The following is a 26,123-nucleotide window of genomic DNA, read 5'->3' as shown; positions in this document are numbered from 1 at the left end:
ATATATTTAATTAAAATATTTTATTTTATTTTATTTTTAAAATCTAAACCCTAAATTTTATCAACTAAGCTTGTTGGTGAGTATTATTCTCTTTGTCACTAAAAATAATCTATTTATTCATTTTTATTTAAAAAAATAATAGTCATTTTATAATTTTAAGATATAATGCAAAATTTCATAATACTTTCAATAAAAATAAGCTAATTAAATGCATTTTTTTTAGTTCTTATTCTATAACTTCAAAGAGAAAGAGTATAGTTTTATGGTACGTCCATTGATTATTGTTCAGTTTGGAAGGATGTGTTTGAAGGCCGCTAGTTTCGAATGGATATGATCCATTCTAAAATCAGTTCGGTACCTTAACTTTTTTTAACAAGAAAGAATGATTAAACATCAATCTATTTTTACGGTGTCAAAGATGGAAAAGAAAAGAAAATATAATAAATGACATGATGTGATATAAATAAAATATATAAAAAGTACAAAAAATTCCCTGCGAATTAGCGGTAACATGGGGGATGAGATGTAACTAAGCACTCTTGGGCTCAATAATTATAGTGGCGTGGCGTCAAATCGTGGAAGTGTTATCCTGAAGCCAAAAGTTTCCCAATGCTTTTCTGACAACATTTGTGTACGCGTGCTTACCTAAATCACCACAAACAAACACAAGTTTGGAACGAGAGATTTCCAAGTTCCCAAACGCTACATAATTAATTGGGCTTCATAATACAGACAGGGCCTGGTATAATAAAGCCGATTTGCAATTACCACACACTCACTGGAACAGCAACCAAACTTCATCTCCGAAAAATCGTTATCCGGTCTCCATTATGACAAGGCTATTAAGCTGTGCCAACCACAAGATGCAATGATTCATAAACCCAAGTTCGTTGCATTTTACTCATTTTTATTCCTGTTCTGGTAACATGCCATCGCGGTGGGGCTGCGGTGTCAAGAAACGTTTAACGCTGCTTCCCGCATTATTTTCCCCTCCCACTATCTGCATTAGCTTTGCAGGCCCGATGAAAGTCGTTTATGGGCCAACCTATTTTAAGGCCCAAGCCCAGTACAAGAAATGGGCCTATATAGTCCCAAAGGAACACGTGTGAGAGTGTAGGGGAGGCTGGAAGCATGCGTAGGCAGAAAGAGAGCGAAAAGGGAAAACCTCATCTGATCTACGCGTACGGCACGCTGAAGCAAGGGTTCCCCAATCATGGTCTAATGCAGGAGCTGATAAGCAAGGACGACGCCGTTTTGCTTGGAAGCTATTTGACCGAGCAACCCTACCCGCTCGTGTGCGGGCCCCACGGAATCCCTTACCTCATAAAGCTACCCGGGTCGGGTCATCGGGTCAAGGGTGAGTTGTATGCTGTGTCGGATGACGCGGTGGTTGGGCTGGACGAGTTCGAAGGCTTGAGCGATGGCTATTACGAACGGTTGCCGATGGTGGCGGAGGAGGAGGGTGGTGGAGGGAGGGTGGTGGCGGAGGCGTATTGGGGGCACAGGAGGTTCGGGGAGGTGCTGTGGCAGATGAAAGGAGAGGTTGGGTTGAGGGAGTATGGGGAGGATGAAGCCAGAGAGTATGTGAGAAAAGAGGATAGGCCTGGTGGCAAAAACACCATTCTTGACATAGTTCGTTAGTTTGTGTTATTTTGTTGTGAATGGTAAAATAATATTGGAGAAATTTCTCAACAATAAGAATATTTTTGTATTTTTTCTCTTATATTTATTTTTACACGCCATCTCTTATTTTTATTTTCCTTTTTCTTTTTCAAATATATTTCACCAATCGATCGTTACCAATTCTCTAGAGTAGCGTTGGAATCAAGGATAGTATTCAGTCTACTTATGTAGCAGAATTGCTGATTCATTTCTATTTGATTTTAGAAATTATGAGAATTGTGATATCGTCAAAAACTAAATTATGAGAATCGTTTCATTACTTCAATAATGGATTTCTACTTTGGTATTTAAACAAATTTGAATCGAACTGTAATTAATTTTTAAGTCGGACTTCGCTTAAAATCTTATTTGAATCTGATAGCAAACGCACCTAAATTTAACCAAGGAAGAATCTGATTTTGCGAATTCTTTACTTTGTCAATCAAGTTATTGTAGTGATTACCCTGATTTTTTGTTGGAGATCAAATTTGACTTGACTCTACTCAAAATATCTAACAGATATCCCCAAACTAGTTGATCCTACGAAACCGAACTGCTCATAAAATTATAAATCGAACAAATAATAAGGATTCAAATAGCTTACAATCCTTTCTTTATTTGCTTGGGAAGAAAATATCCACATGCAGCTTCTTACAATCCTTCGTTTGCTAATTAACATTTGATGGTACATTTATTTGCAAACTTGATCTATTATAGCGACTGCTTAAGGTGCGATCAAGTGCAAACTAACTTTAATACCGATCACACATAATACTGATGAAAGCCCCGTTCTACAAAACAATATTTTTTTAAAAACATGTAGCAGAACCTGAATCATTCATGTGTCAATTTATGATCAACAGTACAAGAACACCGTCCAGCACATTCAGCAAAGCCCTTGCCAGAGCCTGCATCAGGGCCTTCAGTTCTGAAAATGACACAACTCCACCCTTCACCACATTTGCAGAATGCACCGCTGCCACTGCCAACGCTACCCACAACATCAGGTGGCAAATTTAACTCCTGCGACACTGTTTCCCCATCACTGCACGTGAATTTCAGAACAGAAATGTCTTTAGTACATATGCAACACATAATCAGATGCATGCTGCTTTATACATAACGGGTTGTACATGTTGGAGTATTTTTCCAGGCACGTCGCATAAGGACTAACACCTGAAAAGTAGTACCAATAAATTTGACCATTCATACCACCATCAGAGAGTAGTTATAAACAAATTCAAATTATCAATTTTTCTAACTTATTAAAAATTGAATACAATAAAAAGTTCATATCTAATAAATTTTTACTAGAATTGCATGCATTAGAAAACTGAAAAATGGTAAATTTATTTATAACTCTACACAAGTAAGAGCAGCAAGTGACATACAGTGTGCATGTGCAATTTTCACCGCATTTAAGGAAAACTTTGCCAGCATCAGGCCCCCCAGTCTTGGTTATGACACATGTCCAACCCTTACCCATCTTGCAGAACACATTGCCCAAACCAGACTTTTTCTCTACGACAGGGACTTCCCTGCAGAAAGAGCTGCGAAGCTCAAGAATATTGGTAATACAAATTATTGAAATTAATTAAAATAATAATAATATATGTGGATGAATAAAGATGGTAAAATAAAAATGCAATTAGAAATATAGGAAACCTGAGAGACTCGTGCTCTTGGGTGGGGCTCTGGGACTCCATATTTCTGTAATCATAAGAATTTGTTTTTTGGTTGCTTATCGTTTTGTACTATGTATTATATGTATGAGGATTTGGTTGGGAACGAGCTACAACATTAGAAAGTCAAAAATATCCTCCATCGTCAATAATTGAAGTTGAAGCACCTCCAACGTTTTGCAATGCCGTCCTTAAACACTCTTCAAAAAAATATCCACATCGCAGTCTACATCATATACCAGCAGCGTCCAACTCTGAACCCTATCAGTTAGTAGGAAAAGAACAAAAATAATACTAATGTTGTGAGGATATCAATAAAATATATTTTAATAAAGTCATAATTTCACCGGCACACATATCACTTATTCCAATATTAATTTTAAAAATAAGTTTTCTCAGATTAATTTTTTTATAACTATTAAATTTCTTTCTTTTAGCCATTAAATTAAAAACCTGTATTAAATAAATTAGATTTATATAATTTATAATTAATAGACTTTTTATCTATTAACATTATACATATAATATACCTTTTAAAATATAAGTAAATACTGGGGGAGGAGACGTGGAAATTTTCAAAATTCATGATTTGAAAAAAATACCATAGGCCAATTTCCTAGACCAATTAGAAAAAAAAAAATACCATTATCAAAAGGGTAGCATTTTATACATTTTGGCATTTTGATTTTTGTAGATCACATTTAGGCCTATACATCAATAGGATTTGGAAGCAACCATAGGCCAATTCCCCATTACCATAAGAAAAAGCATGTATTATAATGTTTGATTTAAACCGTAATTATTGTCTCTGTACGAAATTTAATCATTTCAACTAATCATATATGCTATTTAATTAATTTAACATCGCTTAGGGTGGCTGGCCGTGTCCTATGAAAAATTGCTCCTTTCTTTTTTGTGACGACAATTGCCGACGACGACAACAGGATACTTCTTTAATAGTTTGGGTCAGTTGGCCCAATTAAAAGTGAACTCAAAAGATCGATGTAATGTACTAGACGTTGATCAACTGTGAAATGGCCCATTATGGGCCCTTAGGTGTACTATTAAATAAAAGAAAATTACTGGTAATATATTTTTTAAAACCAATATTAATAAAATTTATTAAAATTACATGAAAATCACTCTTTTTTACTTTTAATTTAATATATTTTTATATTTTTAATAAATTTTAGTCAATAATTAAAACAATGTTAAAAAATACATCTTAAAAAATATATTTTGTAAATTAGTTGTTAACATGACGAGTTGGTTGTAAACACGTATTTAATGCTTTTAGAGAAGCTCTAGCAAAGATATTGATGTAAAATAAAAAATTAACTAAAAAGTAATGCTAACAAAATACTTTTATAACATGTTTTATATTATTGGTTAAAATTTATTAAAAAATATAAAAATTATAAAATATTTTTCTTACTCTTAAATTAATATTATTTTTGTATTTTTTTAAATAAATTTTAACTATCAATAAAGAGTATATTACTAGCATTCATTGAGACTAAATGTCTACCTGGGAAGAGTAGTATTTGGCTTACTGCAAATTTGTTTTTCGATTCGTATAATTGCGTGAGAATCTTGTGGTTAGTCTGTAGTTGATTATGGAAAAGTGCTATACATGTTTCTCACAGGACAAGCTTCAATTTCATTGCATTCAATTATGCAGAGTAGTGATTATGACAATTTTCCACCTCGTTGTTCGGGAGCGTCCGCAACTCTTAATCACCAGTCATTAGTGCCTATTGTTTTCCTCAGTCTTTGTTTTATCATTCGTCACTGACAATTTTGCCTCTTTCTCTAACTTTTCACCTTCCTATCAACCCGGATTTGATTTGCCTGTCCCAATATCAATTATTATTTCAAAATAGGACAAGAGATGGACTACTTAATAATAATTCTAAAGTTTTATTTAAAATCAAATAAAACATTAGGAACAAAATTGAAAGCGAGCTCGTTTGAAGAGCAAAGAAGCAAACTTCTTGGAGAACAAAGAAACGAGCTATTTGGAGACCAAGAAACATATTATTTGGGAAACAAGAAAATAATGAATATAAAAGGAGGAATAATGAAAGATTAGGAGACTTCTTCTTTCTTAAGTTCAAGGGACCTCTTCTTTTTCTTTGGCATTTTTGTTACTTCAAAGCCTTTTTTTTTTTTATATATATTTTGAAAGTATGATAACCTTTCCCAATAAATTATAAAAGAAGAAAAGAGAATATCTTCAAAAAAAAACTTTCTCACAGGTGCTCTCTTGTTATAGAGCACAAGAGCATATCCATGTGCTCCTTCACACATTTAAGTGAAGGAATAACGTTCAAGAGAAATTGAGAGAATCTTTATTGAACGGAAACTCATGAATGATATTTGGCTTGAAAGATTTTTAAGTGCACTTTATTATGGTAGGGACGTTTTATGCCTTGAAAAAGAGGTAGCAATTGCTTTTAGGCATAACTTACATATTGAGACATTAAACAACCTTCTACAAGTATGTAACATATTGAAAAATGAGACTAAACTCATTTCACCATAAAGTACTTATTATACTTGAAAATCGAACGTTTATAAGCTTTGATTTATTTTTGTGTATTTTACAAATCTATAATAAACTCAAACTTTAGCTTGTAATTTCTCAAAATCTTAGTAATTTCTCTAGTTTAATGTGTTAAAATAACAAATTTGATAAGAATGTCATTAACCCACTACTGACTCTTAACATATGATCATAATTTAGTTTGAATTAATTAATTAAACCTGATCGAGAGCTATCAAAAAATGAAATACAACGCATTCTTCTGGTGCTTATGCTTGTTCTTCTTGTTCATTTTACTAGGTAACTCTAATAACTCATCTCTATTGATAATATAGTGGGTAACATTTATTGGTGTTAGAGTCAAACATTTCAGCTCCACTAGACAAGCAGAACGAGATGGGTGGGTCCAGCAATCTTCAAATTTTCATGTGATCATCCACTATATGATACTTTCTATTTCATGTACGGGAAGTAGCTTCCCTGTTGTTTATGTTTGTGTGATACATAGCTGAGGTAAGGTAACGGTAAGTGCCTTAAAATTGAAGCAACAAAGACGCCGACACTTGGGAACATGGCCTCGTGCACACAAAGGTCGTCCTCGGTCTTCGTATGCGATTAATGTTAAGATTTAAGATTAACATGTCCGGTGAAACCATGGTGACTGGTGGAAAACAATAATTTAGATGTTTTCATCTATTTCTCATTATGTTATGTTCTTAATAATAGTCATTCAAATGTATTTCCGTTGTTATAACAATCCGAATAGCAAAAAGACATTTTATTGAAGCTCCTTACCATTTAAGAAAGAGCAATTCCTTAATGTTTGAAACATTGGATGGATGCCACTTAATGAACAATAACTAAATCATTCTCATGGAGTTGAACAAGTGGCCACCCAAATATCAGGGCTTTTTCCATTTTTATGCTTAAACTTAAGACAGACAAAAGAAATGGCAAACAAAAATGTATTGAAAAGTATCAGAACAAAAGCTGCACAGTGATACAGTGAGCGAGCTAGACAGCACTTTATAGGAAAAGGCATCCTTCCATTCTAACGAATTTCTTTAGCAATGATATTAATTTGCACAAAATTGTCGTTTTTATATACTGATACTTTTTTATAGTAATATTTTTAAAAAAACTAACACAAAACATAACGTTTCTCTCTTTGTATTTATTTCCAATCAAGCAAAATGTTTAAATATATTAATGTGCAATTAACAAAAGATATCGAGGGCTAAAACATTATTCCCGCGCATTCTCTATTTCTTTTTTAACTTCATTTGCCATATAACAATTAACTAACTTAATCATATCAGTTTCAGGCTTTAAATATTACCTTACGTTCCCAAGTATGGCACATTACGATATCATAGCTCAAAAACATAAAAATTTGGTACGATAATCACAACTTACCAAACAAATTGAGTGCATTTCGTCCAGATGGTCTAGATTCAATTCAAAACCGGTTCCTTGTGTCCACTAATTCGGACTCAGTCACACTATCAGACTCAGGTCTTGCCTTAGTTGCATGAACCACAAAACACAACAATCATATCAATCAAGAAGATTCTAAAAAGAAAAAAGAAAGTTTAAAATATACACTAGGTGATATATCAACATCAATACAGATAATGAACAAGTTGCTAACAACATTGAAAAATATTTAGCTACACTGGCCAGTGGTGCTAAGTGTGAACAACATGGATGAATGACTAGGACATGTCCATAAAAATAATTATGATAAATGTTTTATCAAATAGAAGAGATTAGGTTTATAAAAACTAACAAGCTCTTGCGTTGCTAGCACAATGAGAATGAGATGAAGCTAATGGTTGACAGCAAAAGCACACGTAGTAGGTAGAATAGTGCGATTTTTTGTACTTGTATCGGACCAATTTCAACTTCTGCATGTGCTTTGGGCCACATTTCCCACAATTGTTTCGCGCTTTTGGGACCCCTCCATTTGTGTAGTGGGCCAGGCCCATTCCTATAAATACTCACACACCTTAAATTCTAAAACCGCATTGTGGGATTTCACACATTTGCAAATTGCAATGGCAATTCTCAATAATGTTTTCTTTGTGTTATTGTGTTTGGGCATTTGCTCCGCTGCCAGAACACTCATCACTATAGACCATGGGATGGGTGGTACTGCTGCCGGGGGTTCCGGTGGAGGTGGAAGTGTAGGTGTAGGTCTAGGTGGATATGGAGAAGGAGCTGGTGGAGGTACCGGTGCTGGATATGGTGCTACCGGTGGTGGCCACGGTGGTGGAGGAGGAAGCGGCGGTGGCGGAGGAGGTGGTGTTGACGGTGGAGGATATGGAGGAGGCGCAGGTAAAGGAGGTGGTGAAGGGTATGGTGAAGGTGGAGGGAGTGGTGGTGGTGGAGGAGGAGGAGGTGGTGGTGGTGGACATGGTGGAGCCAAAGGTGGAGGATACGGAGGTGAAGGTGGGAGTGGTGGAGGAGGTAGTGGTGGTGGAGCAGATGGTGGAGGTGGTGGTGGTGGCTCTGGCGGTGGTGGCGGTGGCGGCTATGGTGGTGGAGGTGCATATGGGGGTGGATATGGAGGTGGTGGTGGGAGTGGCGAAGGTGGTGGCCACGGTGGATACTACCCCTAAGATTTATATTTACCTAAGAAAATTCTGGCTAGCTCCTTGTGGCCATAGTACCAATAACAAAATATGGGTCCGAGGATGCTTATGACTATTTATGCGTTGTATTCCAATTTCTATGTTTTACATGCACGTCGAATGGAAGCTTTACAAGACTTATATCGATCAATTTATAAAGTGATCATACATATTTTGCAGTATTCATCATTCCATTTTCTTCCGTTATTAGTCTCTTTATGACAAGAACATGCCAACTTAAGAGACTAATAAAACAAAAATCTATAACATTGACTCCAGATAATCTACTGTGATGACCGACTAATACTATCAACAAATTAATACATGAATCTACGATAATTAAAAAGTAGAGGTGTTGAAAAAATTTAATTTTATAAATTTAATTTATAACTAATGTTAAATTGATTTTAAAAATCTAAATTTATATTAAATTAATTTTTTTATTAATTATATTTATGTAACTAGTTTTGTATCTAAATTTATTTTTTAAAATTAGATTTTTTTAGTTATTTAAATCTATACGAAGTAATCTTATATATTTATTTATTAAATTTTAATATTATATTAGTTTACAAAATTTTATTGTAACTATATTTTATTACTAATATTTTTTTATTAATTTTAATTTTTATAAATAAAATTAAATATTTAAAATAATTAAATATATTAAAATATTTTAAAATTAATTATCACTATTATTTTTATATTTATGTTTTTTTAATTTTTAAAATATTATAACAAAAAAATTATTATTATTTATATTATTAATTTTTATTTTTATAGATTTTAATTTAAATTTTTACTATAAACTCTGTTTATTAAAAATAAGTTAAAAAATAATAAATGTTTTATATACTTCTATAAAATATAATATATTAATAAATATTGTTAAAATCTTTATGAAATGTACTAATTTAATGCAATATTTTGTATAAAAAATTAATTTTACCTTAAAAATATATTAAAAATTAATTTTGTGTTAAAAATTAAATTTAAAATTAATTTTAAACTAAATTTATATTTTAAAACTATTTTTAAACTGATTAAAAAATAAATAAAATAGTTTAAAATTTAACTTATATAATTAATTTGTGTGATGGATAAATAATAAAAAGTAGAATATATCTAAATATTTATTACTTTAATAAAATATAAAAATAAAAAATATTTTTAATAAATTAAAATATACTTAAATATTCTTTAGACATGTATTGTTAATATAATAAACTAGAATACTCTTGTATTCATATTTTATCTTTAATAAATATTTATGTTTAACAAATAAATAAGTATATATATATATATATATATATATATATAATGTTATATTATTTATTATAAAATTTAAATATTTTTTGATATAATTATTTAATAATAATTAAAAAATTATAGTATATTTTTACCATATGTAAAAATGGTTTAAAATTAGTTTTAGGTTTTAAACCAAATCTAAATTTTAAAACTAAATTTAAACCAGTTTTAGAAAAATTAAAATAGATTGATTTATAATCCAATTCATATAATTAAATTTTAAATAGATCTATATTAATTTTTTGAAAATCTAATCCATAAACATCCCTGCTAAAAAGTTGCTGTTAAATATTAATACTCAGTTTTTAATTATGGCACATATATACGTGTTTAAAGTTTAAATACGTGCAAAAAAGTATTCAGAATTTTACGGTTTTAAGATTGAAAGGGAAATATTTTATGCTAACCGTTCACGTAATATCGGCACATAATAAAAGGAATCCAGGTTTCTGAAATTTTAAGCATAATTAAATAAGAATGCAATTCTTTTGTCCAATTTTCATGCATAAATTTAAAAGTATATGTATACATATTTCTTAATATATGTCAATGGAGCACTAAGTAAAATTTAATGATAATGTCTCCACATTATAAGAAGTTGAATTTCAACTGTCATGTTATAAAAATAAATATCAATAAAAAGCTATATATTTATTGTTTAAATTAAATTTTGAGTTGCTATATTGGCGTCCCCAAGTGTTTGATATGCCGACCCTAAGAACTAGAAATAAAAGGAAACAGTGTGATTATAAATTTGGATAAAGTATATTTATGTTCATTTAATTATATGCGTAAACTATATAAAAAAATTTACTTCTCTGCTATGCATATAGTCATAATTCGACTAATCTTCGTGGGAAAATTAAAGCCAATTTACCTAGATATAATGCTTTGGACACGTGAAACGTGTTGTAACACGTTACTTATTTAGGAGGATTCGCATAAATTTTGCACAATAATAAAAAATATATTAGATAAAATGTTTTAAAAAAATATGTTGTTAATATTTTTTATATGAATAAGGGTCTAGAATAGCAAAAGCATATTATTCATAGTTTGTTAGTAATTTTCCATGCTTTCAATAAAGGAAAAGAAAATAATGGGTGGATTCAAAGTTTGAAACTGATTATTATTTCATGGTCTTCTACTTTTACCTGGTGTTTGTGTGCCATATTTCTTTGTTGAGTTTGTATCTAAATGATTGTGTTAATTGCTTTGATGAAGATTGAGAGTGATCTTAACACGTGACCAGAACAATTTCTATAGAGACGATACTCCTAACTCACTAGTTTATTTTTTTGTGTGCTCGATGCACTTGCAGAGTTAACACTAGTAATTGTCATTATGTTAAAAGATGATCATTAGAACTTGTAATTGTTTATGAAATATTCTGCCCTCCTAATATATTTAATGCGGTAAACAATTGAATTGAACAAAAAATTGAAATAAATTGATCCAAAAAAAAAAAACCATACCGGCAATGATACTAAATCATTAAATTATCAAAATTTGTTGAAGTTTATGATTACTACTTTAAAAATTGTTCCTAGAGTATTGATAAGTCTGTAATTAAGCCATATTTTATAGCCCATACATTCATATTTAACCTTTTATTTTATTTAGATTTTACACTAATTTATATATTAATTATGCAGTTTGGTATACAGAAATTGCAAGTGGATGTTGAGTGCATTTTGGGTCCAAATTGATGGAAGATTAGAGCTTCACAGCAGTCAGCACGTCCAAACCCTTTTAACAAGCACGAGAGTGCTGCAAGCCCATGCACGGTCGTGCTTAAGGCCTTGCACGATGTGCTTATCTGCGGGAAGCATAATTATGAAGAGTCTTTAGGGTTTTCAAACCCTATTAAAAGGGAGATCTCAAGCATCGTAAAGGGGACCGTTTGGACACCTAGTCTTTGACACTTCTCATATATTTTCTCTTGCACAGGATCCTTGGCAGAACTTGGAGCTTTGAGCAATTGTACTTGAAGATGGGGAACTCACCTCACACTCTAGTTTGTTATTTCTTTTAATTATGGCTTTGTTTATGATTGTTTTAATTCTTTTCTTTAGCATGAGTAACTAAGTACATAGCTAGGGTTATGAAAACTATTATTCATGAATTCATGGGGTTTTGACATTTAAATCTAAATTTGATTTCCGTTCATAATTAGATTTTACCCTATTGCACTTCTCTCTTAATCCTAATTAATTATATCGTCAGACGACCGTATCTCAGTTAATTAATAGATCTACAGGATAAAACGAGACAAAAGATTAGCTGGACCAAACCAATCTTTCTCTTCTAATCGTTATTAGATTAACAAGCTTATAGGTTCCTTAAGCTTTCTTAAATTGATGTCTTGCATGACCACTGAGGATGTTAATTTAAAGAAAAGAATATTAATGTTGTATAACCATTGGGTATTAATAGTATTCGTATGAATGATTAGTAATCACAAAGAAATCACATTTAGACTTAAACAGAAAAATAACATAAAGGATTGAATGAGAAAAACCATATGCCCTAGGTTTCTCTCTGATAAGTTTGACCAAGACATGCGTTGTATTCCTTACTCTTCGTTTTATAATTAATTTTATAAATTCTTATTTTAATTAATCTTATATCTTTGAAGTTTAAACAATTGAATTAGGAAATTTTTACTAATTGAAAAACAATTCTTGCGGGGCGATATTTCAAGAACTTAATTTAAGAACCCTTTATTACTTTTTTATAGGTACACTTGCCTTCCGTACAAGTATTAATTAATAAGTTGACAATGCATACAAATACTTTTAAAAAACTAAAACTAAAAAAGGTTATACGATTTGTTGTGGATCCAATAACAAAAAATATTATGTACTCAGTTGAATATCCCTATGATATGCATATTTATCAAGGCATTCATTGAGGAATATTCATAAGCATTGTGACAAGCGAACATCAATTAATTTCAATTCAAGATTGGTAAAGTTGTTTGTTTATCCTTATTTAAAAAAAAAATTCAAAAGAAGAAGAAGACACAAAGATCTCTCTGACGAGCGTGGGAATTCAGTCTTCAAACGCCTATTGATCAATATATACATGATATGCTCATGCCATTCTTTATTAGTGTAACATGTATCAATCAATAATAACACTGCAAACTGGATGTTTGCGCCAGATAAAAGTAAACTAATTCATAACTCAATGCAACAATTGACTTGATTGATTTCATTACAAATCTCGTATATGTTATAGATGTTGGATCTTTTCCTTCAAACACGACAAGTGTACCGAGTCTATTGCAAGTAATAACCGGTAGAGTATCAGAATATCGTCCTCAGAGAGCAATTCAAATATATGAATTACTAAGATACAAATTAATTAAGCTTATATACAATAGAATTGGTGGATGATTTTCATGAAATATTAACAACAATTAAAATGTAAAGCACTAAAGTAAAATATGGTAAAATTCAAGTTAAAAAAACTGGAATTGAATTTCATCTATCTCTCTCTCTGTATACTAGTAATCTAGTGATAAATATAATAATCATTTCCAATGAATTTGATGCAAAAAATGAAAGTAATATATTTCAATTCCTTGAAAATATATTTCTAAAATAATTTCTTAAATGTTGATTTCTCAAACAGTTAATAAATTATCCAGCATTAAAATTAGGATTTAAAAGCAATCAACAACTTGAAATCTATTCCTAGAACAACCGTTTATTGAGTAATCTCAATCAGATCTAGATCTAAATAATATATTTCCAAATACAACTCAGATCTGAACTACAAAAATCATCAAATAACTAGATTCAACCATTAAAACGGATTGAGATTACCAAATTATTAGAAATGAGGAAGAAACAACTATATTTATATGAATTACTGAGAATACATCAGGTTTGAAGATTTACATTCAATCCTATACAAGGTTTAGCTGCTCATGGCAACCATATCAACAAAATTGGAGATACAAAAGGAATAAAACATAAAAAATCGAGTATTCCTACTCTCTTTCTATGCCTTGTGCCGTTCTGGACTCCTGGAAAATGGTTTTGGAACAGTAACCTCTCACTTGAACATAAAAGTCACATTTTATACTAGTCTGCTCGAACTTCTCTCGCTACAGCGACAATCCCTTGCTGTAGCGAGACACGAAGATAGAAATTAGGTCATTCTGTTTGCCTTTCGCTGTAGCTATGATTCTCACCACAGCGGCCCAAAAGTATCTCGCTACAGCGAGTCATTCTTGCTGTAGTGAGAAGAACACAGAATCACCCTCTTCACAATCAAGCATCCTCTCTGCAGCGAGTATTTCTCGCTATAGCAAGAAATCTCCAGGACCTAACTTTTTGTGCGACTTCATGCTTTAATGCTTTTTTTTCTGACTTTATCAAGTTTTTCTTCAACTTTAATTGATGATTCTCTATTGATTCCAACTACAAAATAGATCAAAAAGGGATTCAAACACTAAAATTGCATTCATTTCTAAAAATATATATGTATTTGTAAAAATTCTAAGTTTGAAGGAAATTTAACAAAATAATCCAACTTTTAACATAAAAAGTGTTCAAGTCACCATCTCAAATCACTTATTTTATACACTTATCGACTCCCCCTAATCTAGAATCTTGCTTGTCCTCAAGCAAAGCAATTAAATATAAAAAATTTGAGTTGAGATAAAATCAATCATAATTGCTTCCATGTTCATCATCTAAGATTTTTCAGAACTGTTCAACTGAAGGGAATTGTTCATGATCAAGGATTTTGGTTATACATTTAAAAGAATCAGAATACTAGTGTACTTCATTTTCAAGAAAATAAGAGTAATATCATTCGATAATCAAAAGAAAAATCTTCTCATTCTCACAAATTTAGTGTTTCTCTCTCTCTCTTCCATGAGTCCCTCAAGTTTGACTTTGCTCTTTCTTTCCCATCAAACTAAGTATACACAAAAGACATAGATCATAGGGTCTTTCAAAAAGGTTGTAATGTGGCTAGGCTTACAAATAATTCATTGTTTTCCTGGAATTCAAAGTGAGTTAGAGCATTAATGCAATCAAGATCATCATCCATTAGTAGGTTTCCATCTCTATTTGTCCTCACTATAACTAACACCACATTTTTGTTAACCCTTGGATGTCTCCCTCTATTTTCAAAATTTTTCTTGTTCTTTTGTCAATGTTCTTTTTTTTTTACTAGAGGAAAACTCCAATCATTCATTTACCATATACCACCAACTCATATTTTTGCAAAAACAACATTTAAGACCTATCATGCCCTAATACTCCTTCTCAAAGTAATGGAAAATGATAATTTTCATGTAAAGGCTTGAGGTATAAACAATAAAAAAAAAATTTTGCTTTTAGGCTCAAGGGCTTCCAAAAATTGGATAAATATTGAATATGGGTAGGCTTTTTGGCTCTAACTATAAAACTATATTTACAAACTATGCCCCAATCATCTCTATGACCGATTGTGCTATATAGCAATTAGAAACTCGAGCAAAGTTAATCGCCAGAATTCAATGAAGTTTATCCACTTATTTATAGCACTCACTTTCACTCCTTTGTCTGAAATCATTTTTCTTTGATTAAGATAAATGAATTGCTCATATTTCCTAATTGATTATTTCCATGCACAAAATATCCTAACTCCCTTTCACTTTAAACCTCAACTTTTCACATTCACAAAAATCTCCATTCACAAAAATCTTTTTTCTTTACTTTTTTCAAAATAATTCTTAGATTCAGAACATGGCCCATTTGAGTATCTCCAACCACTTTCCACAAATTGAAGGGTACTACTTCCAAAAACCAAAAAAGAGTTTTTCGAATCATTTTTTTAAAAAAACTAATAGCTGCATTTATTCCACATGTCATTATACATCAGCTAATTCTATAACATGTAACCATCAATGCACTTATAACTTGTCAAAATATGCTTCAACCGCTGATGATGCCATGTATTCACACTAACCCAAAATAGAAGTGCAACCCAAAACTAAAACACATAGTCAATTACCACATAAACAACAGAAATAACAAAACAAGAATTATAACCAAAAGCATAAACTAAATATAAACATGTCCCTTAATCATTTTCCTTCCTCTTTGAAATAAATCTCTCTATTCCTCTTCTTCCATCTCAGCACCATTGTCTTCATCATCATCTCCATCTCCATCAGTTGCTCTAGATGAGCCTGCCCCTCCTTGGAAATGTGGCATGTCCCCAAGCCACTGCTAGTAAGATGCAAACTCTTCTAAGCTCATCCATATGTGCTGACCCGGAAATTGCAGCTGAGCTTGATGGTGGTAAGCATGTTACTGATGCATTTGGCCCTTTTGGATAGCAAAATTCTGGAGAGCCAAATGATCTAGTCTGAGCTCTAGACAGTGGAGGCGGTCTGCAAATGTTGAGTCCTCCAGTCAGCTGGGTGCTTCCTGGATTGGTGGCTCTTCAAGCAGAGGCTGAGGCTGAGACTGTGGCTGAGGAGGAGGTGGTGGAGCTCCAGGCTGATCCTCTATGCAATGGTTTTAGATATAGGCTAGGGTGATGGGAAGCTTAATCGGTTCTGTAAATTGAATACCCCTCACTCCCTAAGTCTGACATAATGCATTGATCAATATCGGGTACCCAAGTGAACCTCTCTCTCTCTTCTTGATCACAAATCTATAAATCTCATCTGTGATGATACGGGCTACATCCACAGATCCTCCTCTCAGTATGTTGTACAAGAGGTAACAGTACCTCATGGTCATGGATGAAGTGTGGGCTCTAGGGACTATGTTGTGGCATATGAAGGTGGTCCACACTTGAGCTAGGGTGGTCATGTTCTTCCTGTAGATCCGCAGAGCCTTCCCTTCTGGATTTGAAGTGTAATTTCTGTTTGCAATGCATAAGGCTTGAGCGGTAGCAGTATCACTGAAGGGCTGAAAGGATGAAGTGAGCTTTGTATGAAAGAAATCTGTCTCACCCTCCTCCAAGATGCAAACGATTTCCCAAAAAATTGTTGATGGCATCTCTGGAGTAATCAACCCAGACTTCTCTTACCCTAGACCTTGTATCAAGCCTTCTTGAATTAAACTCTGGTTTAGCATTGGCATAAAACTCTTTAACGATATCAGGGTCATAATATCCTCTCAATTAAGCCAATATTCTCCATCGTCGCCTCTCAATTTCATTGTTAAATTCATCAAACTCCCCTTCCTTCAAGTCAACTCTCCTTTCCTCAATAATCAACCAGTCCTAAATTTCCTTAAATCTGTCCTCTCTGTCCTAGTCTTTGAATTTTCTTGGATCGGATGGTAGTGGCTGTGAAGAGGAAGCTCCTTTTTGTTTCTTGGATGGAGGAGTGATGGCCATATTTTGTTCCCACATTTATAGTTTTAGTGCATCCTTTACATGTCTTTTCATTCCCTTATTTCTTCCATTTAATGTGTTTTTTCATTTTGCGCTTTAATTAAGAATTTCTTGTAAATACTCATGTTTTGCATTTCTGACCTTTGTTTACTAATTTGGCCATAACTTTTTCTGTAGATATCTTTTTTGGTTGATTCTTTTTGCATTAGATTCCTTACTTCCAGGGCTTCAATTTGGACATTTGGATCATGCTGTTTAGAGTTTGGAGCTATTTTCTATGATTTTTAGAATTTTATACTTTTAGTTTGACTTTATGTATTGATTTTGTTTTGTCTTTCTTTTTCTGTTTTTTTATTTTATTTTCGGCCTAGCCTTGGTCCATTTATCTTATTCTTTTAGGACTAGTATTTATAGAGGTCAGGGGCTGATTTGGAAGCACCTGTAATTTATTTTTTCATTTTTCCAGTTTTGTAGAACTTTCCCACTTCCAATAAACTCTCATTTTTTTTACCCATTTGTCTTCTTCTCTTGCACCTTTTCATTTCGAATTCGTGTTTCTTTGCATTTACAATTGAAAGGCGTTTAAGTTTGTACAATTTTAAAACATTTTCTTCTACATTTCTCACTCAATTACGTTGCCAAAGTCTGAATCGCATTTGTTCAATTAATTGATTGTTGTGCAGAAGATATTTAAATAAATTCGGTTTAATCACTTACGTTTGTGTTTTGTGTGTTCTGGATCTTTGATTGTGTTTGATTATTATTCTTGGTTTTCATTCTCGATTTTAGTTTACTTGCGATTTGATTTATCTGCAATTTAATTCTCCACAAATTTAATCAGAAAACTCCCTTACCCTAAACATACAACTCTTTTCTGCATAATTAATATTGAAACAATGTGCATTTTCATCCTTGTGAGAGATGACCTAGGTTGCTCCTTAAACTTCATATTTTTATGAGAAATCTAGTTACTTTTGATACATGTGCGACATGGATATTAAGGAGTTAGGTCTTTGTGAGCTCTAACCTTAATTCTCTTGCAAAACCTAGATAGCAGCCAAACAACTCAATAAATTATCACAAAATAGTTAATTACATGTGAACAACTACTCCATTATCAGCAAATTCACTCAATACTTCCATTCAAAAATTAAAACAATATGCTTCAATCAAAGCATCTCAGGCTGTAATCAATTATAAACACTCAGCTTAAACCAAATACAAGATCTAATTCACTATATCATGACCCTTGTCATTGCAACATGAACACCACAATTGAAGTTCTAATTTTCAAAATAATTGTTAAATCAAACAACTCTAATTTGAAAATTAAGAACTAAATTATATGCACCTTCATTGCTAAAATTCCATTCAATCCAAAATAAACCCCTTTTCAATTAGTAATCTATATTTTAGGGTTCATAGAATCAGGAAAATTAGGGAAAAATAACACCTAAGGAGCTGCCATTTTCAAATATTCACAAAACCCTAGCAATGTTCCTGTTACTGACCCTATCTCTGCATTTCAAATGCATCTTTTCAGGGCAATCTCACTAATAACTTAGGGTTTATGGGGAGTTTCAATTTCAGAATCACATTATAACCCCAACTAGCAAAAATTCACGTTTTTAGATCCTAGGGTTTGGGAAATATACATTTGACAGTAAAACACTAAATTATCAAATTGATAACTCCATATTTGCATTTCAATCAGCGATTTCTGACAACTTTACACCTAAAAACCTAGGGTTCATGAGTTGGGAGATGAACAACAGAGAAAGGACCAAATTAACATAAAAAAAGAAGAGAAACCACTTATTCTTGACTCATTGTGCGAAAACTTAAACGAAAAGGAGTGAGACTTGATCGATTTGTGATAAGGAAGAGATTTGAGAGAATTAGGGGGAAAAGGGCTCATTTAAAATGCTAAAACGGTCCTATGTTATGTATTTTAAAAACTAAGTCGCGAGCCTCTCGCTACAGCGACACAATTCTCGCTGGAGCGAGAAGACGACAGATTCCTCTCTCAGTTACAGGCGACTCTCGCTACAGCGAAAAAACTCTTGTTGTAGCGATAAGGCAACAGTTTCAATATTTTTTTATAAGGTTCTCTTGCTACAGCGGTGGACATCTCGTTGTAGCAAAAATATCAGAAACTTTGGTGCAATTTTTGTCTGATTTTTTAGCTGCAGCGAAAAGGGTCTCGCTGCAGCGACAGTGTTCTCGCTACAACGAGAGTTTTCTCTTTATAGCGACAAGCTCACAGTTTCCATCCCTTTTTTTGTTCCACTCTCACTACAGCGACAATCCCTCGCTGTAGCGAGACACGAAGATAGAAATTAGGTTATTATGTTTGCCTTTTGCTGCAGCTAAGTATCTTGCTACAACAAGCCATCTCGTTATAGTAAGAAGAGCACATAATCACCCTCTTCACAATCAAGTATCCTCGCTGCAGCGAATATTTCTCGCTACAGGGAGAAATCTCCAGACCTAACTTTCTGTGCGACTTCATGTTTTAATGCTCTTTTCTGACTTTATCAAGTTTTTTTTCAACTTTAATTGATGATTCTCTATTGATTCCAACTACAAAATAGATCAAAAAGGGATTAAACCACTAAAATTGTATTCATTTCTATATATATATATATATATATATATATATATATATATTTGTAAAAATTTCAAGTTTGAGAGAATTTAACAAAATAATTCAACTTTTAACATAAAAAGTGTTGAAATCACCATCTCAAATCACTTATCAATAGACTGAAAGAGATGAATTTTGCTACCTAAACGAAAAAAAAAAAAAAAAAAGGAATGGAAGAGATTAAAGATTAAGGAAGCAATGGAACGCAAAGTAGTGATGGGTGGCGGTGGGCGGCAGCTAGATAGAGAGGGGATAAGAATAGCTAGCAAATTAGGTTTTAGGTTTAGGTATAAAGTTGATAAATAAAGGCTTAGGCATTTACAAGTATTTTAGTGTGTGTATGCTTTGATGTGGAAGACAGCAGAAGCACACAATGGGGTGAGTGTGTGAGAGTATTTTGGCTTTAAGTGTATCTTTGTGTGTTTGCATATTGGGTCACACTGTGGGGACTAGCCATGTGCTTCAACCACTCTTTGCTCTCAACGCGGCTTCCCAAACCCTATAAATAGACTTCAACATTCTCCATCTCAACACCAACCCAGTTTGTGGGAATTCATCTTCACTTCATTCCCATGGCTATACACAGGATTTCCAGTGTTGTTTTCTTAGTACTATTGGCTATAGGCATATGTTCTGCCAGAAGGACCCTTCTCACTCTTGATGGCTATCGTGGTGGTAGTGGTGGTACTGCTGGAGGTTATGGCGGCGGCGGTGGAGGTGGTTCAGGTGGTGGAGGTGGATATGGAGGGGACCATGGAGTTGTTGGCTATGGAGGTGGTAGTGGTGGAGGGCAAGGTGGGGGAGTAGGATATGGTGGTGGTGGTGGTGGTGGAAGTGGTGGAGGTGGTGGTTATGGTGGTGGAGGAGAGCATGGTGGTGGTTCTGGTGGAGGAGAAGGAGGTGGAGCTGGAGGGGGATATGGGGCTGGTGGAGAACATGGCATTGGGTATGGAGGAGGTGGTGGAAGTGGTGGAGGTGGTGGAGCTGGGTATGGTGCGGGAGGAGCTCATGGAGGTGGATATGGAAGTGGTGGTGGCGGTGGTGAAGGAGGAGAGCATGGTGGTGGTTATGGGGGAGGTCACGGAGGTGGAGCCGGTGGAGGGTATGGTAATGGTGGAGAACATGCGGGTGGTTACGGTGGCGGTGAAGGAGGTGGAGCTGGTGGAGGCTATGGTAACGGGGGAGAGCATGGTGGTGGTTATGGGGGTGGTGAAGGAGGTGGAGCTGGTGGAGGGTATGGTGCCGGTGGAGAGCATGGCATTGGGTACGGAGGAGGTGGTGGAAGTGGAGGTGGATATGGAAGTGGTGGGGGTGTTGGTGACGGTGGTGGAGGAGCATATGGTGGTGGCGGGGGCAGTGGCGCTGGTGGAGGAGGTGGGTATGGGGCAGGTGGGGCACATGGTGGTGGTTTTGGAGGAGGTGGCGGAAGTGGCGGAGGCCACGGTGGCTATGTTCCCTAAGAACTACTCGAAGGCACGCAACATATATATGTATATCCGAGGGTTCCCTTTGATATCAAGAATAAGTACTATCAATTATAGGATCATAATGACAATTATATTATCACCATTATAAGTTATGATTATCAACTCGTGATTTTTATGCAATAAAAATATTTATTTCTACAATTATTAATTGCAATATCGTGCAACTATTCTCAGCTTTGGCTTGCTCATCTTGTTACATTTTGCATGATAGGAATATCTTTATTTCATGTTATCCTTTTTCTAAAAAGAAATAATGATAAGTTATCAAAATTAATCAAAAATTAATCAAAAATTATAAATTTATACCATCTTTTAAAAATATTTATACTATTAAATAGTTAAACCGAATATATTGAACAATAAGTAAAAAGGTTCATATGAAATCTCTATATATGTGTACATTAACAAAATTCTATGCTTCTCAATCTCACCATTAAACTGTAGCAGCTCTGTTCGTGACACTTGTCTCTTCATTTATTTAATTGTTTATTTGATCTTTTATCCCAAATGCAATAAAAATAAAGAGAAAATTTAGAAAAATAAATAACTTATTTTTTATTTCAATTTGATTTTTATTATTATTTAAAATTTTGTGTATTACAAAAAATAAAATGTTGATATTAAATAAAAATATATTGAAAAAAATATCCATAATACTTTTTCGTCTTAATATGATTGTTAGCATTTTTTAAAATTCAGTATTGAAATTTTTTAATTTTTATAGTTTTGTGTTCAAATACAATAAAAAAATAAAAATATGGAAAAAACTTTTGTCATAATATGATTTTCTTTAGCTTTAAAACTTATGTAATAAAAAATTATAGTGGTTATGTTTATGTGGAGAAAAAATTATTTAGATTAGATGATAAAAGTAAATAATTTATGTTAAAAACCAATTAAAATGAATTTAAAAATTTGGAAAAATATTTTATAAAAACATTTTCCGTCTATAAGGTTTTTTGTTTTTTTTGGCATTGTTTAAAATTGTGTGCAATAAAAAAAATTATCATTATTTTACATTCAAATGCAATTAAAAAAAATAGCTACCATTAAAGATAGTAAGTCCTTTGGTTTCAGTTTACTCTATAAGTATCTTTCTGTGTGATTCTTATCATATGTTTTTTTTTTACCTTTAATAGCCTCAGTTCACAAGCTCGAAATGTTCATCTTTACTTTATATTTTATCAATATTTTAAAATTAGAATTGTGGGAACAAAGAGAGAATGCATTGGAGAGGTCAGCTTAGGAAATGTTTAAGTGCAATAAATATCCACAGTTAATGAATTTTGTAAAAAAAATTGATTTATTTAGGCTCTATTTGTTAAAATTAGTTAAAAGATTATACCTTCTAAATGATAATTTAACTAAATTTATAATTTATAATTAATTAATCTAATTAAAGGTGTTTAGTAAAATAAACTGTATAACTAACTAAAATATGTTAAATGACTAAAATAAATGTGTTAAAATTATTTTGTGCGAGAATGAATCATTTAAAAGATTAAAAATGAAAATAAAAACAAAATTATTGAAAGTTAACTTTGAATTAAGCTAAAATTTACTTACAGTAATTTTACATAAACTAACTTTCAAAAATTTTAAGCTTTTTTTAAATGTTACAAACTTTTTTTATATTCTTTTTAATTTGTTAGATTATTAACAAAGAAAAAAAATTATTAGTTAAGATGTAAGCATATGTTACTAAACATAACCTTAATATTTTGAGATTACGAACTAATTAATAAAAAGTTAAATTTTTTAATTAAAATTACAAAGGTTTGATTAACAACGATTTAAAAAAAATGTACTTATAATAGTAATCAAAGATAAAAGTTCACTAAGACTATTATCAGTTAATAAATACATTTTATAAATTATATAATTTCTGCTTTATATATGATACCCTGTAAGTTATATTTGAAAGTAACTAACATAAATTAATCGACTAATTAAAGGATTATCTTCCCGTGCATAGCATGGGTTAACCATATACTAGTAGAATACAAATTAAATACGCGAAAATACTTGTGTTGTTGCATGTTATTTCTGGGGAGTTTTCGTTCCAACACCTTTGGTAATTGTCATGCTCTTCTGTCCTTATCTATGTTGTAGTTGAGGATGTTCCTATCCTGTCTTTACTTATTAGTATCCTTTGATTCCTCAGAAACTGTCATCTGAAGCGTGGGTGCTGAAGACATTACCAATTCTCTGGAAAAGCTTTCACTGTTATGAATCATGCGCCTTCGTTTGATCATGTCTACCCTTCCTTCATCATTCATCATCAGAATGTTGCATGGAATTTTTTTAGCATAGAAATCTCTGTCCCTTTTATGAGATCTGTTCCGTATAGTATTTCAAATCATTACAATATAATCCTCCTCAAGAAACATGAAATAACTAACATTTCTTAGCGGCAAATAAATTTGTTTTGATGACCAATCAAACATTTTAAAATAGTAAATTAATATAATTGAATAAGAATTAATTCCAATGAATATTTATATACCCGTCAAAGACCACCCATGCTGGACAAAGGGTAACAATTTGCTCCACAACCAGAAGTCGTAGAGGATAACCCATTACAATTTTCTTCTGCGGCACAACCTGCATTGCAGTATTGATCAATTTGTTTATTCACCAAAGTTTGCAAAATATATATAAAAAATAAAATGTGATAGTAATTAGTAAAGTGGTGCTGGTAATTTTTGTACCCCATATTTTCTGCAAAGATCTATAACCGCTTGACGCTTGACATACTTGACATCATTTCCACAACCAATTTTCTCTTGCACAAGAGGTTCGTCTTCCAACTCCACCGTCCAAAAATCATTTCTCCTCTTCAAAGAGACTACACAACATTACACGGTTTCTGGTGAGATAATTCGTCCATCGAACTGGTTGTTAGCTTAGGAGTAGTTGTTTGTTTAACGTGTCATTTATCATAGGTGTAATGTTATATTTTGAATTCAATAACTGTTGTAATTATTCGTATTGGGTAAATAATTTAGGTTCTCTTGAATTTAAACTCATTGGATTTGAGAAATGAAGCAAACAATTTTCCTAAGGGTGATAGGAACCTATCACTCCATCACTTTCACTTTCATAAACGGAGACTCTCTCTTTTGGCGGCAGGATTATATGACGTTTAGTTTAAGGGTGTTTTGCTATTTACCGAAAGAAAGTAATGAATGTAATTTTGGAATACTCTTATCACTTTTAATTTTGTATATATAATGCAGTTATAAAAGAAAAAATAATAATATTTTAAATAAATATCACTCAGTAAAAGATTTTATAAATATTCCATAGTTTTTATCTAACAGTGTGTTCAGATGAAAGAAGTAAATTAAGAATGAAAGAAATAAAAAAAAATAGAGATGAAATAAAGTAGTTTTTGATTGATGAAAATAAAAATGTAATAAATTAAATGGATCGAAATGTAAATACATAAAGATTATTTTACCTCTACATCAAAATTTACTATTTTACGTCAAGGTGAAATAACTTCCAATATAGCAGGAAAAGCAAGACGTTTAGGCAGATCGACTCATCAAATTCCCATTAAAATAGGATCCACACAAAGAAAAACACTTACCATTCATTGGTTATTAGAAGCATCCTGAAAACGTCCGTTGTTAGATTTTGTTTATAAAGATAAGTGTCCATCAAATTTTTTACCTATCCAAGCACTCTATTTCACTGTAATATAAATTTTCACTCACATTTTACTTAAACCAAACCAATAAAAGAAGCTGAAATCCTACAATTTTATTGATGCTTATTTCAATCTCAGTCCGTTCAATATAAACAAACACCATGCAAAAATAATTTCCATAGATATTGCTAAACCAACGGAAGTAATAGTTAAAATTACTAAATTACGCTCACGTGGAATGTTAAGCCATGGCATGACCCCAAGAAGAGTGACAATGCACCCTGCAGTAACGACATTGTCTAGTGTCCATTGAAGAGTCCCTATGGTGAACTCTGACATCCCATCCATCACAACCACAACATGTTTGTTAGTGTTTCCTGGGCTTGAAAAGTCATGACCGGGAAGATCGTCGGCAAGTGACGTGTCCAATGCAAGAAGCTTCAGCATTGTATGGTCTGAAGCCAAATTCATAGTTTGAATTAATTTTAGATTTAATGCAAGTAATCGGGAAAAGGGATTAGTTGGGGGCTCATTAATTCCTTATATACATATATTACCACAGCTAAAAAAGCATTGCAGACAAGCGCTTGACATGACCAAGAGCTCCTTAGCAATTGACGTTTTTAAATTTATATTAAGAAAAGAATATCTGCTTAATAGTTTCCGCCCTTAGACATAAGCAATGCTCAAGCTTGGACAATACTCCGATTACAAGCTAATAGGCGATCATACATTTCTTTGTGACTATTAAAATAATAATAATAATAATATATTCGTTTAAAAATTTAAGATAATACCAATTACTTTTTTTAATATTATTTCTACTTAATTCAGTAGTATTTTTACACTTATAATAAATAAAAATATTCATAACGGTTTAAAAATTAACATAAATAAAAATATTAAGTAGATATACAAAAAGCCAAAAGTAATAAGTGTGTTAAACTAAACATGCGCACACCAAACTCAAATCTAGGCAAGTTAGACCAAGAAATCGACTTAGCTTTCGGATATAACCAATGTCAGGAGTTCAGGATGTAACACTTTAGATGATATCATCAAATTATACTAAATTGGAAGCCTCTTTATTATCATTGCCAATTAAATCATTTATACAACCTTGTCCACACTCTTACTGGCTATAC

General features: G+C 32.5%; 3 protein-coding genes across 3 annotated transcripts; 2 read left to right on the top strand and 1 right to left on the bottom strand.

The window, feature by feature from the left end:
- The first annotated feature begins 1,131 nt into the window (after positions 1-1,131).
- LOC113870457 (putative gamma-glutamylcyclotransferase At3g02910) lies at positions 1,132-1,641 on the top strand. The gene has a single exon (XM_027507048.1). The coding sequence runs from the start codon at positions 1,132-1,134 to the stop codon at positions 1,639-1,641; it is 510 nt and encodes a 169-aa protein (XP_027362849.1).
- Positions 1,642-2,187: 546 nt separating this feature from the next.
- Positions 2,188-3,566, bottom strand: LOC113869088. Its single transcript, XM_027505230.1, has 4 exons — positions 3,328-3,566; positions 3,054-3,212; positions 2,405-2,707; positions 2,188-2,302 (listed from the first exon to the last, which is right to left on the bottom strand). Exons 1-3 carry the CDS (start codon positions 3,366-3,368, stop codon positions 2,497-2,499), a joined length of 411 nt encoding a protein of 136 aa, XP_027361031.1. The 5' UTR covers positions 3,369-3,566; the 3' UTR covers positions 2,188-2,302; positions 2,405-2,496.
- Positions 3,567-7,923: 4,357 nt separating this feature from the next.
- Positions 7,924-21,296, top strand: LOC113870456 (glycine-rich cell wall structural protein 1.8-like). The gene is made up of 2 exons (XM_027507047.1): positions 7,924-8,274; positions 20,644-21,296. Exons 1-2 carry the CDS (start codon positions 7,947-7,949, stop codon positions 21,294-21,296), a joined length of 981 nt encoding a protein of 326 aa, XP_027362848.1. The 5' UTR covers positions 7,924-7,946.
- Positions 21,297-26,123: the final 4,827 nt, after the last annotated feature.

This window comes from Abrus precatorius, unplaced genomic scaffold, assembly GCF_003935025.1.
Source record: "Abrus precatorius isolate BTA unplaced genomic scaffold, Abrus_2018 Scaffold6, whole genome shotgun sequence".
NCBI lineage: Eukaryota > Viridiplantae > Streptophyta > Magnoliopsida > Fabales > Fabaceae > Abrus > Abrus precatorius.
Note: the sequence above shows the minus strand (reverse complement) of the source record. Positions and strands in the feature narration are given on the sequence as shown.

What these genes read in the sequence shown, in the direction of transcription:
- LOC113870457 (XM_027507048.1), top strand. Translation starts at nt 1,132, where the DNA reads ATGCGTAGGCAGAAAGAGAGCGAAAAGGGAAAACCTCATCTGATCTAC.
- LOC113869088 (XM_027505230.1), bottom strand. Translation starts at nt 3,368, where the DNA reads ATGGAGTCCCAGAGCCCCACCCAAGAGCACGAGTCTCTCAG. An exon ending in CAAGAGCACGAGTCTCTCAG is followed by an intron (nt 3,213 to 3,327) that starts GTTTCCTATATT and finishes TGAGCTTCGCAG; the next exon opens with CTCTTTCTGCAGGGAAGTCC. An exon ending in GAAAATTGCACATGCACACT is followed by an intron (nt 2,708 to 3,053) that starts GTATGTCACTTG and finishes ATTCACGTGCAG; the next exon opens with TGATGGGGAAACAGTGTCGC.
- LOC113870456 (XM_027507047.1), top strand. Translation starts at nt 7,947, where the DNA reads ATGGCAATTCTCAATAATGTTTTCTTTGTGTTATTGTGTTTGGGCATT. An exon ending in AGGTGGAGGGAGTGGTGGTG is followed by an intron (nt 8,275 to 20,643) that starts GTGGAGGAGGAG and finishes GTGGGGGAGTAG; the next exon opens with GATATGGTGGTGGTGGTGGT.